This window comes from Platalea leucorodia (assembly GCF_965183815.1).
Source record: "Platalea leucorodia genome assembly, chromosome: 3".
In the NCBI taxonomy this organism is placed as follows: Eukaryota; Metazoa; Chordata; class Aves; order Pelecaniformes; family Threskiornithidae; genus Platalea; species Platalea leucorodia.
In genome coordinates, this window is record NC_138825.1 from 20,982,449 (window position 1) to 20,997,778 (window position 15,330).

At 48.0% G+C, this 15,330-nt stretch overlaps 1 protein-coding gene across 2 annotated transcripts; it reads right to left on the reverse strand.

The window, feature by feature from the left end:
- Positions 1-7,814: 7,814 nt before the first annotated feature.
- On the reverse strand, positions 7,815-14,628 carry H3-3A (H3.3 histone A). 2 transcript variants are annotated; one of them, XM_082305775.1, is made up of 4 exons: positions 14,494-14,628; positions 12,909-13,063; positions 11,226-11,379; positions 7,815-8,461 (listed from the first exon to the last, which is right to left on the reverse strand). In XM_082305775.1, the coding sequence occupies exons 2-4, from the start codon at positions 13,034-13,036 to the stop codon at positions 8,333-8,335; spliced, it is 411 nt and encodes a 136-aa protein (XP_082161901.1). In that variant the 5' UTR covers positions 13,037-13,063; positions 14,494-14,628; the 3' UTR covers positions 7,815-8,332. The 2 variants fall into 2 exon arrangements, with proteins under 2 accessions (XP_082161901.1, XP_082161902.1); XM_082305776.1 differs by having other exon boundaries at positions 14,490-14,511.
- Between the last annotated feature and the right edge of the window lie 702 nt (positions 14,629-15,330).

Consider the following 15,330-nt stretch of genomic DNA (forward strand, 5'->3'; position numbering starts at 1 on the left):
CGGAAGCTTGCGTCGCTGCTGCCAACTCCCTGCCCGCACCGCAACTAAGCTGAAGCCTGAGGTCTCAGGGCTATGCATGCCTCAGCCTGGCAACCCTCCCGTGCCCCGAATTAGCAGGCACGGAGACTGTTTGAAGTCACTCCAGCCTTTAGATGTAGGGACACACAGCTCCTCAGCGGTAACCGGTCCCGGGGATGCGCCCAGCTGGGACGCCCATCCTGCCATCCACAATTCCTGCTCGTGCTCCTCGCGGCCGGCATCCATGCCCATGTGTTCACCTGGCAGCCTTCCCACCCACAGGCTGCCTGACAGGGTCTCAGCTGCCAGGCAATGATGCATTTAGACAGGAGGCCTGAGCAGGACTGTAAATATCATTTCTTTGGCCTTCCTCCTCCTCCAGTACAGGGAAAAGAATGCAGTATCTCTCACCTGATGACTGCTACTTCATCTCAGCCTGTCTTCTCCTCAAAGCAGTCCACAAGGTAAAGGCAGACGAGATATTATACTCCTCACCAACTTCAGCAGACTCTAAGGAAAACTCAAAAGTAGTTGAACTTGCAAAATCTCTTGCAAATCTAGGTTGGCAGGAGAGGGGATCAGCTAGCCTAATTATTCATGAGCAGAGGGTGGTGGGGGCAAAACCAAGGATTAACATTTATAGCTGAGGCGTATGGAATTAGCTCGCAATCACTGCAGGATGTGCATGCAATGGACGTTTTCCAGCTGGGTTTTACTTGGGACACTTCCATGCAACAGCATCTACATAAACACAACCATAATGCAATGAGAAGGTGAGGATAGGCTCTTGTCAAGGTAGAGGGACGAGAACGCTCAGTCCTAACACCAGCAGGAGACACAAGTGGTTTCCAGAGCCATAGGGATGTTTTCTTCTTTTTCAGGTTTGGGTTTTTTTTTTTTTTTTCTTAAATCTCTCTGACTTCACAGGAGCTTCTAGTAACATAAAGCACTCCTGCTGTTAGAGACCCTGCTGTGCGTAATGGCGTGCCTACACGAGGAGATGAGGGGGGTGCTGTTGGCAGGGGACAATACAGCAAAGAATACGTGCGCGCGTCTCAAAGCGCAAGCTACACGTAAGCTTACAAATGCGTTATCAAGAGAGATGGACAGAAATCTAGGCTTATTTCCCTTCTCACTATGACGCTGACTTGGAGACCCATGCCGTACCTGCCTTTGACCCCAGCCTCATCTTTTGGGGGATTTTACCCAAGCGTCTGGATCTTCAGTGTTACAGCTGCAAAGGGACAGTAAGCATCACCATCGAGGAAAAAGCAGAAAGCTTCTGTCTAGGTGTGCTGCAACCGAGAGCATTCCTAAGCCTCAGCATTTTGCAGCCATTTCTCACAATTAGATAATACTCTTAATTTTGAATAAATCATTTCTTGTATATTTATTTAGCTGTGATCATGTAACAAGTAATATTCCCAGGGATGACAGGCAGGAAGCAACCGAAAAGCCCTTCAGACTTACAGCTATAATTCATGCTGTCCTTCCCCATTTATTCAGAAGCATTCCATCACTGCCAGGCATACACAGAAAATTCTTGGACAAAGAAAAGGTGGTACGCATCTCCTACAAGGACCAGATTTGTTGTTGTTGGGGTTTTTTGTGATTTTTTTTTTATTATTATTATTTTAAATCCCCATGCAGGGGCCAGATAGATGGGAAGGGGTGGTATGAATCAGAAAAAAAACCAAACCAAAACAAAACAGATATAAAAGCTGCCTCTGGGACAACACCCAGAAACCAAATTTCTATGCAGAAAGTCCCTCTGAAATAGGTCACAACTTCTATCCAGTGAGAAGTGAGAAAGTCCGCTACAAGAGCAAGAGAAGAAAAAGCCATGTCCTTACCTGCGTGTCCCTCCTCGATCCCATTCCCAGCCCCTGAAATGTCACCAACTCGTCTCATCTGGAGTAGATACTTGGCCATACACCAGAACTCCTCTGGTCCAACTTTATTCTCATCCAGGTAGCAGGGGAGGGATGCATTTTGAGTAACGGTTGTCCAAAAATATGAGATCAGGCAATAAGGTGGGGTCTGCTCCCCCAACCAGGCAATCACTGCTTGAAATATAACCCTCAAAAGAGGGCTCATGCTATGCTGGGAGACCCTTCCAAAACATATGTAAAAAGTAATAAATTTTTACAGTTTGTGGGTTTTTTTGAGAGCAATTTCTTGCCTTAATCAACTATGTGACAGTAGCTCTCCCAAACAGAAACCACACAGTCCCTTTGCATTCCCTAGAAAGGTTTTCGCTGTCTTTTATAGCACGTCTTTAGCCTCTGCTACATGCACGGCTAAGCATCATATCTTTTAAATTCAAAAAGACAATATGAACTGGATTAGGTACGATCTGATGAAATTCAGTAGCTTACATTAAGCAGATCAGCCTATGCCGTCGTAACGGTCCCTTTTTAATTCTGCTATTGATAGATGTAGTGTTTTTCACACACGGAGCTAGTTTTTTTTGACATCGTATTATCCAGGTCAGAAGATAACAAAGCCTTCTCAGATTTAAAAAAAAAAAAACCAACAACCAAAACAAAACCATAAACAGTGGCTTTTTGTTCAGCAAAATACTTGTCTGTTTGTAGGCAAACCTGCCATAAACAAGTCTGCAACATCCACTTAGTGCAAAAAAATCTCATCACTGAGGATGACTCATACACGGTGATGGGAATAATACACAAGTAAAAGCTGAGCAAACAGCTCCCCAATATCAACAGGGGGATCTGGACAAGGGGGAAAAAAAACAGAACAAAACAAAACAAAAACTTTCCTGACGCTAGAATTCCTCCTCTGAATTCAAGCCTTTGAAGTCAAGTTATATGAAAAGGGTTTTTAACTCCTTACTCATTATGAAGCCCAAGAAAAGTTGCATGTGTTTGCTTGCTATAGTAAGAAACAAAATTGCAGTAAACAATGCAATCAACATCTTTGATCTGAACACTCCCTGTACTTCACTAAACCTTGAATTTAAAATTAAGCTCCGGAAGATAAACTGAAGTAACCCATCACGGAGTCTCAAGAGAGGCAAGTGTGGCAGGAAAAGCTGGTATTAGAAGCACGTTTCGATTAAGCGTATTGTGAAACTGAACCTAAACTGTATAGTGCTAGGGAAATGGGTAGTCCTACTCTCTCGCCTGCTCTACAGCTTCAGATCAAGCAGATACACCGAGTCAAATTATTTGACTAATTGGTCAAAAACGGTGGCACATGAAGCACGTGTGTGAGAGACGCTGGTTTCAGCCACATCAAAAAGTGGATTCAAGTCACTAAGTGGTCACAAACCCCCATGGAAGTCAGAGGGCAAGAATGCATGTCCTGGGACAGTAATCCCAAATTACAAAATGCATCCCAAAAATCCACCAGTGTGAGAGACTGTTAGTGAGCAGTTATTTTAGCAGAAATAGTTGCACTTGCTCTCCTTCCTGAACAAGATGGCATTACTAATTTCAAGTAGGTGCTACAACCTGCCACAGAGCAGGCATTAATGCATCTGGTCCCTGGACAGTGGCATCACTTAGTAGCTACTGCCAGACGGGATAAAGGGCTGGATGAACCCAGCTCAGCGATGCATCGCTTAAACATAAACATATATTCAGCAAGTTACTTTTCTAAACCAAATCTGAAATGCTGGGTTTAAGCTCCATGTTAATCAAGCTCTCAAGAACTACCAGTTGAATTTGATACAGCCACACAAGAGAGACTGATCTCAAGTCTGGGGTTATTTCCCAGAACATTTCATTTTTGGCTCTGGTAGGCAAGCTTGCTTTTTGTGTTGCTAGTACAAAGCATCCCACTTAAGAAATAATACGGTTTTGTATTTACTCTTGAGAAAATAGTGAGTAAATACAGCTAACATACAAATCTAAAACAAAGATCTAAAAACCAGCTTATCACATACACGTTAAAGGACTTCACAAAGTTATTCAGAAATTGAAATGCGGACATACGTGCAACGATATGCTTTAAACAGATGTCAGCCTTTCAGTGTGTTCGTCACTAGCAAGCAAGGAGCCACGTCACGTCCATCCCTCCACCCAATACAGCTAAACTCCTCCCCAGCAGGACCTCCACATGACCACAACTTGGTTTCTAGTATTCAAAATCTCAGCTGAAACTGAATTGCCCAGGCAATAGCAGAATTGCTATGGGGAAAAAAAGAGGTAAACTATTTTAGGAATTTAAGTTCAGCCTACTTTTTTTTTTTTTTTTTTTAAAGGTGAAAGAGGAACCTGAAGTCATTTCTTCCACAGAATGAGAATGCTTTAAATCAGTATTACTTCTCTTGTGCATGTAAACCGTAATTTTTTTTTTTTTTGCAGAGAATGCAGCATGTGTGACTTAAGCAGATTTCTTTTTCTGTCACTGTTAAATTAGCCCACATTCAAATTTGATGGTATTCCCTTTCCCCACAACTCCCAAACACCACAAGTTAATAGGAATTTACATTTTTAAATATTACAATGTATTCGATACATGGCAACTGTAAATACTAAGAATCTTGTAAGACTTTAAACAGTGCTTGCAAAACTGGCTGAGGAAAAGTGTGCTTCCCTGGGGAAAAAAAAAAATAAAAGGAAACAAAAACCAAAACCAAACCCTTAAGTTATTTTAAATCCATTAATATTTGTTTGTCAATAGTTTCCTCAAAAATTACCTCGCCCAACAAGCAGGCATATACAGTTCCAAGAGAACCACCCCTTGTTTTATCAAAAGAACATTTAGGGCACCCAAGAGCAATAAAATGTTCTAGCTGACCTGGAGGACGATAACCCACCAACTCCCCGCGTGACTCCGTTCCCACCTGCCGGCTCCAGAGGAAGCAGCCCAGGCAACGGAGAGTAAGGCAAGAAGCTGCAACGCCTATTTGGGAAATGCCTGCAGACTTTGGACTGCTGCTTCTTAGGTGATGCCCAAACCTGCATACGCAGACAGCTAACGGGGCCACCAGCAGCTATCGCTCACTCCAAACAGCACGGCGGACACGTGGCAACACGTGAAATGGGGAAATTGCATCGATCAGAACACAATTCTTCAGTTATTTTTAAGCCACACCATTGCGTGTAACTGTATCAGAACCATTTTGTTCGCCCCTCTTCTTCATCCCAGAGAGAGGAACCCGTAACCCCAAAGTGACCGAAGGAAAGGAGTGCCAGCATCACAGTATCAGCAGCTTAAAACTTAACTCTAAATAACATGCTGTATCCTACCTTCTCTAATGACCCATGCGTGCCCTAACTGTGGATCTTGAGTGCTACATAGGCCTCCTGTCCCTCCACCACTTTTCAAAAACGCTTTTGTAGGAATGCTACTACACAAGCAAAAAAGTTGATTAAACAGGAACTGTAGATGGTCTTGCTCCTCCTCCTCCGCAGCTTTTGTATGAACACCAATCCCCACCCTTTTGTTTTGCTCTTTCTGTACTGCAGAGCACGTCTTTGAGAGACTCCCAGGCACAAGTGAACTGTCAACTCTGGATGAGTTATGCCAACAATACTTAAGACAGATAGCTTCTAAAATCTGCTGGAAAAATATAACCCCAAATAACTAAACTCTCAGCATTTAAAAAAAAAAAAAAAGCATCATCATCTTTTGTACTCTCTTTCCTCCGTTAACACTTAACAGCATCAACTAGAAGATCCATCCAAAACTGGACCGACACCTGACCATTCCGGCAAAATATTATTTTTAAAGAAGCAGTTCTTATTTAAAAGCAACTAAATCATCAGCTTTCTTTTCATGCTGCTGCACATTAAAGACAAAAATATAGTGTACTCAGGCAGGGGGGTGAGAAAGCTAGAGATTAAGTAATTCGTTCAGCAATACAGTAGAAGTGTCTGTTAATGAAAATCCATTATACTTGAAAAAACGAATGAGGAGCAGAGAGGTGGTTCCTCAGGAATAAGGAAAGATTCCTCAGGAATAAAAAACATGAGAGCACTCTGTATCAATACAGACACAGACAGCTAATCCCTAGCAGGATTCACGTGGCGTCTCTAGGACCACAACCGTCATAACCAACACTCTCAAAGAGGCAAAAGTTTATCCCCAAGCTGTAGGTGTGTAGCACTGCACACTTAAACGTTGTCAACCGCATACACTCCTGATCCCTTTGTCTTCCATTAGGAATTCTTCTGCCTTGAACAGTTTAACTGCATCGTCGTGGTATGCCTCACCCCAATTCTCTCTTTTAAAAGAACTTGGTATTTCATTTGAGTACCAAAATCTCTAAATTTGGCTTTCTAACATACGTAAGAAAGAAAAAATTAAGTTCCTTTATCAATACTTCAGTTCCATGTTACCAAAAAAAAAAAGAAAAATCAGCCTAATTACCTTTTCGTGTAGGTGGCTGCAGCATTGTTGACTGATGGCATGAAACAGAATTCTGAAGTACAGGGCAAAATAAGTGCATTTATAGCAAGTTTAACAGGGTTATTACCAAGTAGACAGAAGTGACACCTCAAATCAGCCAAGTCTCAGTTGATCACGTCTTATATTTCTGTTGTTCTGGATGCTCCAAGACAAGTCTTCCTTAATTTTTAGTTGATAGCTATGAACTCCTTGGCATCAAAAGGATGTGATCGCATTTTGCCCAGCATTAGTTTTCTCTGTGACAAGCTACTCCATTTAAATAGACTTTACTCTGCACAACCCCGGCAGACAGCATTCATTACTAGAGCCAAGTAAGTTATGAATAATGTGATTTATTCTATAATTTTTGGCTCTCTGTTCAAGATACCAAAGCAGATAATACATCTCTATTAATCCTCTTTGGAAATCTTCAGACAAATTCACTCGTGTTTAGAGCTCACTCAGTACCTCTCGAAAGAAGTTAGCAGCAAATAAGCTCTGTAGGGGTCTTCGCATAGAGGGGAAATCTGTTCACTGCGCCTACAGATTTTCTTCTCTGTAACTCATTTTGTTATCTGCAAGAGCTATCAAAAAGCACACCACATAACTCATTTCCAGACTGGTCCATCGGAATCCTTAACCAAGTTTCAGGTGGAAAATTAAAACAAAGTTTTTACAGAACGTAATGTCAGCAGTAAATGTCTTCACAGGAACTTTCCTCGGCAATTGGGTGGGGAATATAAAAAAAAAAAAAACCATTAAGTTTCAAATGTGTGCTCCTGTCTAAGTACTGCTTCTATGAAGTACCGTAACTAACAGAAATGGTACAAAAGTGTCTTTTTGACTGGAGTGTACAATCTGAAACTAATCACATGTGGACTAAGCTCTCTAACATGCCAGAGGGTGTGACTGAAACAGAAAGGTAGTCAAGCAAAAAGTGAACACCTACAAATCAAGAAACCAGATAATAGAGTGCAAAAGGGTTTAAAGAAAAAAAAAAAACCACCCAAACCCCAAAACACACCAGAAAAAAACCCAAACCACCACACCCTACCACTTATACTCTACTAGCAAACCATGAAAATCAGAAATGCTTCCAAATTTATCATTAAATCAAGTAAGAAAGGAACCTAAACAGCAAGGAAACTGCTTTTTCTTAGCACTATAGATTAGTTAGAGAGCTCGTCCAGCTCCAGACTCTACCCGGTAACATACTCACCAAACTCGCTTTCAGGCGGAGCGGACAGAAATTTTACACTCTTAAAAAACCCTCATATATACACTACACGTCAGCCAAGGTAGTATCCCCAGTGTTTGCTTCCTAGATCTGCTGTAAAGTATTTAGGTCATATATTGAAGAGAAAAAGGGAAGGCTGATTATTTTTTAATCAAATATAACCCACGTGTAGCATTTAAAAATCAAGACTAAAAGCAGGTATCATTTAATGTATTTTAATAGCAAACTTACAGGAACAGCACAGAAGACAGACAACATTAAAAACATGTACTTGCATGTAGGACAACTCAGTTAGAAAAGTATAGTGAATGGATGGAATCTACTGTATGATAAAAATGCTACAAACACCATTTAGTTGCCATTGATAAGAAATTTACTTGTTTAAAAAAATCCAAATGCTGGCATTGTCCAGAAAAATTTGACAGGTTTATTTATAATTTTTTTTTTTTATAAAGTTGAATTGTTCAAACTTGTTCACTGAAACATTTTTTTTTTGACCGCATTGATGTTTTATGTCCCCTCGTTTATATTAAAAATCCACACACAAATGAAAATGGAAAAAAACTTGCCAATACCCAATTCTGTCCCCTATTTTTCCATTTGCAACCATATATTCAGGTACCTTTTAACCCCATGGAAAAAATATCTAACGTTCATTACTACCGATAACAGGAAGAAGATTTTGCTTTGAGAATGACAAACCCATCATAGTGAAGTTTAGGCACGCTCTCCACGTATGCGGCGTGCTAGCTGGATATCTTTTGGCATGATTGTGACACGTTTGGCATGGATAGCACACAGGTTGGTATCTTCAAACAGGCCAACCAAGTAGGCTTCACTTGCCTCCTAGTGAAGAAGAAAAAAAGAGTTAAGAGCACTTTCAGTCTCTGAGCACTAGGAAAAACATAACAATAATTCAAAGTACAATGTAACACGGCATTAAGTTTAGGCTTCTGTCTTTATTACTTGCAAACATCAAAAGTTTTAGGTTCTCAAAAAAAAAAAAAAGCCTCCTTTTTCTTATAAACCATCAAATAATATCCCATGTCAAAGTGGCATACTATTGCCATTCGGTGAAGACATCTTCCAGAACACAACTGGACCAACGTTCTGACAGGGCTCTCACAAGATAAGGGTTTATCTGACCAAAAGGTTAGTTTGTTTAGGAACTTCTCTTTTTAAAGGCTGGGTTACACTATTTGAATGACTCGTCTGCTGCCTCTTCCAGAGGAAGAGCTATTGAGCATCAAGTGAAATTGGCAGGTGCTAGGGAAAAGAAGAGCAGGTATTCCTTCACAGCACACAGTTCGGGCACACAGCTCCTTGCCATAGGGTACTGAAGAGGTGGCTTCATTCAGAAGTCAAAAATCAGCAGAAAAAACGTACTGAGAATTATTAGATGTAAGATGACAACATCTTTGACTCAGGAACTCCTGGAATCACTAAAACCAGGACAGCAGTCTGAGAATTACCATCAGACGCTTGTCCTAGTCCTGTACTTTCTTCCTGCCTAAGCACCCCCTGTCTATCTGGGGCACACACCACAGCCCCCCCGATCACAGAAGGTGCTCACCTCACACCTGTGAGAATCACAGGGTCGGCACTTGGCAAAGACAGGGCAAAGGACAAGCCCTGTCTTGGGAAAACCACAACCCTGACCACAGTGTTTTCTCCATTACTCAACCACTGCAGACAGGATTCTGGGTTAGACAGATGCTGCGTTGGACCTAATTACGCTTCTGGCTCATGTTAAGTTAGCCGCTATCAAGCCCAGCACAGCAATGGTAACCATTTAACACATTTTGGGGTTGATACAGAATTCTAACACCTAACAATCTCCTAGGAAGCATCTCGGCATGCCAACATCAGACCAGCACGTAAACCAGGACACAGCACACGGTGGGGGCGAGAAGGCAGAAACGATGGGGCTCGCTTACAGAAAGGAGGCTGAGGTCCACCGTTCTAGAAATTCATGCAACGGAACAGCTTGTGTGAACCATTTTGTTACCAGGAAGTGCAAAATCAACTTACTAAGTTCAAAGTTCCTGTTTAAAAACACAGAGCATTTAATACAAAGAAAGAAAAATATTTACTACCGCAGATGAGGACTGTAGTATTAGTAAGTCATTCCATATCCAGCACGATATGGCTACTATAAGTTCCCCTAACACAGTTTCGCTAAATCACTATGTGAAAAGTTAAGACACTTCACCAAATAAGCCATGCTGGCACGAACAACAGGGCACTAAAGGGGTTATAAGGGTTTTTTTGCAAATATGCAAGCAAGAAGCACTAGGAATAGTACATGCACAAGTTCTATACCAACAGCTCCTTAATCCAAAACCAGCCTTCTGAAAACATACCAACCACTGACTAAATTTTAATAATCAGTTCCTGATAAAAAGACACCAAGGTTTAAAAACTACCACAACCACTCACAGCAGTGAGACAGAACAACAACTAAAGGCAAAAGCAGCAACTTTGCAAATGCACGCAGCCACCTTCTGAAGCTAAGCATGCGCTCAAGTTTAGAGCATCTCACGGCATACGCTTTGGTCCCTATCAAGTGGAAGTCAGTAACCAGAAAAAGACAATTTTGCCTGGATATCAGATACTCTACAATTGCAGACAGGTTCTGGAACAATCTTTCAACAGCTAAAAGAACAATAAGGACCTATCTTCAATCATGAGTGTATTTCTATCATGAGAGGGAAACGTTCCTGTGACAAGGACACAGTCTTGGAGGGGACCTAACTTTGATGCAGGAATTCGGGGCAGAAAGAGCAATCAATATTTTACCCTCGATATACTCTAAATAAGTTATTTAACTAACATATTTTAAAAAATTACATGTTTAGCACCAACTACATCATACAAAAGCACTTTTTTTCCCTAACCATGTTTAGATGTGGCCTATCGAGCTGTTTTTCTTTCAAGAGCATTCGAGGACATCAAGACCTCCGTTTGGACACACGCTTGACATGACAACGCTGTCCTCTCAGACTGCACAGCCTTCAGAGGCAAAGCCTCTAACAAAGCTCGAGGACAGAGGAAACAGATTTACGTGAAGCGTCTTAATAAGATGCACTGTTCCGTCAAGGGCAATTACTTCGGGGGGTGGGGGCTATTAGAAAAAAAAACAAAAACAACAAACCACAAACAAAAAAAACCCAAACAAACAAAAAGAAAAGCAACACCACCACCCCCCCACCCACCCCCCCCTGAAAACCCACATTTATAGCCTTTGTAAGAAGCTGCTGACCTGCCACTGCGTTATTTTAGCCTATGGTATTTGTAGGGCATCACCAGGTCCACCCTGAGCAAGGGAAGGCTGAGGGGCACATCCCCCAATATCAGCACCCCCCCAGGAGCGGCCACGCCCACCGTGGCCACCCACCAATCAGGCGGAGCTGGGGCTAACCCTAGAAACAGCCTGGCCAATGGGGGCGGGAGGCGGAGCCCTCCCTTCCCTTCAGTCTCCAGGTTTTGGGGGTTTTGGGGGGGTTCTGGCTGTGACAGCACTCACAGCACCGACACCCGCCGGGCAGGGGGACCCCCGCCCCCAGACCACCGCCGGGACAGGGCGCTGCCCTCGCGACGCTCAGCTCACCTGCAAAGCACCGATGGCAGCGCTCTGGAAGCGCAGATCTGTTTTGAAGTCCTGAGCAATTTCGCGCACCAGACGCTGGAAGGGAAGTTTGCGGATCAAAAGTTCGGTGGACTTTTGATAGCGTCTGATTTCACGGAGAGCCACGGTACCCGGCCTTTTAAAATTAAATGATTAAAAAAAAAAAAAAAGAATTAGTATTCAAAACATTTTCTACATCACCTTAAAAATATGGGTTCATCATCTAAACTAAACGAAGCACCATACACGTTCTGCTTTCACTAGAAGAATCCCAGCGTTTACCATACAAAACCAGTTTCACTGGCAAAGGGTCGCCGCTGTCTCACCATCAACCTGTGCAGACTTCCACTGGCCTCACCAGGGATCCCCCAGGCAGACAGGGGAGGCCCTGACTTCGCCGAGAGAAGAGGCGGACAGCACACCTTCGCTAACCGGCACTAACGCAGCTCGGTGCGGACGTGGCAAACCGCAACACTGCCGTCGGTTAGCTGGGTCACCTCTACCACAGGTCCCCTCCTAGCGATTAGCCTGACCGGCAAACAGGATTTTAAGGGGAATCTGGTTCTTCTTCCCTACTGATGTAAGTTGCTGTCAACATTCACAGGACTAACAGAATTTATGTTTTGTGTGACATCATCAGTACAAAGTATCTAGTGTATTTCCTTGTGTTAGTTTCGGTGTCAGAATGACAAATTCCGATTAACAATGTACTTCTGCAGACACAAAGCCCCAAATTAATACCGCATTTATTTTGGTGGAAACTTTGTATTTTCCAACTCCAACTTTATGACCTGTCTCCTAGACTATCCATTCCACCTCACACCTACAGCAACAGACTTCTCGATCAAGTTCACTATTTCCAAGCCGCTTCTCCTTCCCAATCCACTTTTCTCCCCTAAGGAATACGTACGCCTAGCCCAAGATCACCCTCCAAGCTGAAGTACGACCGTCACCGTTCCGGAGCAAAGACTTCCCCGGGGTGGAAAAACATCGTTATTAGCAGATTGTCCAAAAGGAAAAAAAAAAAACCCAAAAAGGAGACCCGCTGCTGGCGGCAGGCCGCCCCCTCCCGCGCACGGGCGCTGCCTTTGGGACAAGCGGCCGCGCGGCCGGTGGGGGAGGCCCCGCGCGTCCGCGGGCGCCTCGCGCCCTCTCGCGGCCGCTCCCCGCCCCGGCGCGGCCGCCGGAGCCCGCACGGCGCCGAGGAGGGAGCAGACCCTACAAGTAAATTAAGACACGCCGGTAACAATAAACTTCGCGGCGGCACAGCCCTGTGGCAGCATTTAAATAACCAGAAGTTTAAAAAAAAAATTAAAAAATAAAAAAAAAATGGCAGAGACGCGTTCACCGTAGAGGAGGGTATTGATTTTTTTTTTTTTTTTAAGCGCCAGTACCGGAACGCCCCGGAAAGGGGTTAATGGCAAATACCGGGGCGATGCCCGCGCTGGGTATTTATGGTTTGGGTTTGTTTGGTTTTTTTTGGAGCAGGCGGGGGAGCGGCCCCGGCGGGCGGCCCCGGGGGCCGGCGGAGCGCACGGTGGCAGCGGCGGGGAGAAGCCCCCCCCCGGCGCCCCGCCCCGGCCCCGCGGGGGCGGAGGGGGGGGGGGGGTGCGGGGGGTGCCGGCGGTACCGGCCCGGTGCCGCCGGTGCGCGGCGCTGCGTTACCTGTAGCGGTGCGGCTTCTTCACCCCGCCAGTAGAGGGCGCGCTCTTGCGGGCGGCTTTGGTGGCCAGCTGCTTGCGGGGCGCCTTGCCGCCGGTGGACTTGCGGGCGGTCTGCTTGGTGCGGGCCATGCTCCTGCCGACGTCGCTGCCTTACACCTGCCCGGGGGGGAAGGAGGGAGGGAAGGAGAGAGGGGCCGGGGGGTGTCCGGCCGCCCCGCTCAGCGTACGGCTGCCCCGCAGCGAGCCAGCCGCCCCCCCGGCCCCCGCACGGCGCCCCTGCCCGCGGCCGCTGAACGGCGGGGCCAGCCGTTAGCCACGGGGCCCGCGGCCGCCTAACGCCTCCCTTCACTCAACGGGGAAAAAAAAAAACACCCAAACAAAAACACACCACAAAAAAATTAAACGTCTGCCGATCGCAGAATATTAAAATCCAGTTTTTTTGCCCACGAATTCAATAGCGAGGCGGCGGCGGCCGAAGCCGAGCGAGTCGCCCGCCAGCAGGCGCGGAGAGGCGGCTGCCGCCTCCCCCCCGCCGGCCGCCCGGCACCTGCGAAGTGCTGGCAAATCCGGCCCGGCCAACACCGGGGGGCCGGCACCCGCCCCGCCGCTCCCACCGCCCCACACCTCCTCCGAACCGGCGGAGCGGGTGCGAGCCGAGCGGCGGCCCCCGCCGGCCCTCCGCCCGCCGGCCCGGCCCTCGCCGCCGCCCGCCGGCGCTCCCCGACCCGCCGGCAACCGCCGGCGACCCGGCCTTTATCGCGCAAAAAGGAAAGGGTCCGGATAAAGTGCGAGAAAGCAACAAACTTTTCTTTTTTTTTTTTTGTTTGGGGGGGGTGGTGGTTTTTGGGTGCCGTCTTTCTCTTTCCGTGTAACTGCTTCCCCAAAGCCGCCTCGCTCCCAAGCGCCTCTCACAGGCAAACTCATCTCCCAGACCCAGAACAAAATGGAAACAATCACGAAATGCAGCCCTAGTCCTTTTGCAAAGGAGGAAAAAATAAATTGCAAAAAATAACGCCCAAAAAATCGCAGGGAACTCCAAACCATGTGGGTGCAGATGAAGGGGGAGGCAGCGGAAAAGTTTGCACTCGAAAACCAAAAAATTGCGTTGGGTTTGGGTCGTTCCTTCGGCGAATTTCTTTCCCTTTTTATTGTTTTTTATGCAATAGGAAAAAAAATATGGTCGGTGACCAGAGAAAAGAGACAAGATGGTGAAGCTGAGCAACAACTGTGGGGAGCAGGGGAAGGAAGGCAGGAGAGTTACCCTGGGCTGGCGAGCGGCTCCTCTTTGCGGCCGCTTCCCAGCCCCGATCCGGGGGCTGCCGGGCTGAGGAGGCAGCTAAGGGGCTGGGGAGGCGGCTGGTGGGGGTTTGGAGCGGGGGCGAGGGGAGCAGAGGGGGGCAACGACCGCGCGAAGCGGGGCCGGGGGTGCCGGCGGAGGGAGCCGCTCCGGCTGCGCCGGGAAGGCGGCGCGGGGAAGGGGAAGCGGGGGCGCCGCCGCCTCCCGAGCCCCCCAAAAGTTTGTGGGGAGGGTCCGGGGGGGGCGGCGGGGGGGCGGCGGGGCGCGGCGGGCGCGGCGCCAGACTTACCCCGTCCGCTGGGCGAGCGCGGCTGCCGTGCGGGAGGGAAGGAGGGCGGGCGGGCGGGCGGAGGGAGGGCGGGCGTGAGGAGGAGCCGGAGCCGGGGCTGCTGCTGCGGCGGCTGCTACTGCTGCTGGCGGCGGCGGCGGCGGCCGGGAGCACAATTGAAAGATGGCTGACTCGGGAGGGCCGGCCCCGCGCGCGGCCCCGCCCCGGCCCCGCCCGCCCGCCAATGGAGCACAATGGAGGGAAGGCGCGGCCCCGCCCCCGGCCCCGCCCCCTCCCTCGGCGCCGTGTGTACAAACACAAAAGGCACGCCGCGCGCGCGAGGGGGATTCCCTCCCCCGCCCCCCCCCCCAGCTCCCGGCGGGCCGGGGGCGCGCGAGGCCAACGGCCGGGCCAACGGCCCCCCCCCCTCCCCGCCCCCCAGCCCGGCACCCCGGGCCGCCGGCCCTCCGGCCCTCGCCTCCCCTCCCCTCCCGCCCCGCCCGGCCGGTCCCCCCCCCCCCGCCACTCGCTCCTACCCCCGCCGCAGCACAGGGCACCCCCTCACCCCCCGAGTCCGCCTGACTGGGTTTGGGTGGGGATTCTCGGTTTTTTGGTTTGCTTTTTCTTCTTTTTAACGCAGAAGCAACGGGAACGTTCCCAGGGTAAGCAGGCCCGGCGGAGCCACCCCGGCGAGGACCTGCCGCGGAAGCGCCCTCCGCCCCCTCCCGCGAAGCGGGAGCTGAGCGGCGGGAGCGGACCCCGTCCCAACCGGGGCGCAAACCGCAGGCGCCGTGGGTCACGAGGGAACCCCGAGGCCTGGGAAGGAAGAGGGGTCTCGCCCCCCGCGTCAGCGCCGCC

What these genes read in the sequence shown, in the direction of transcription:
- H3-3A (XM_082305775.1), bottom strand. Translation starts at nt 13,036, where the DNA reads ATGGCCCGCACCAAGCAGACCGCCCGCAAGTCCACCGGCGGCAAGGCG. An exon ending in AAGAAGCCGCACCGCTACAG is followed by an intron (nt 11,380 to 12,908) that starts GTAACGCAGCGC and finishes TAATTTTAAAAG; the next exon opens with GCCGGGTACCGTGGCTCTCC. An exon ending in CTGCCATCGGTGCTTTGCAG is followed by an intron (nt 8,462 to 11,225) that starts GTGAGCTGAGCG and finishes CTTCTTCACTAG; the next exon opens with GAGGCAAGTGAAGCCTACTT.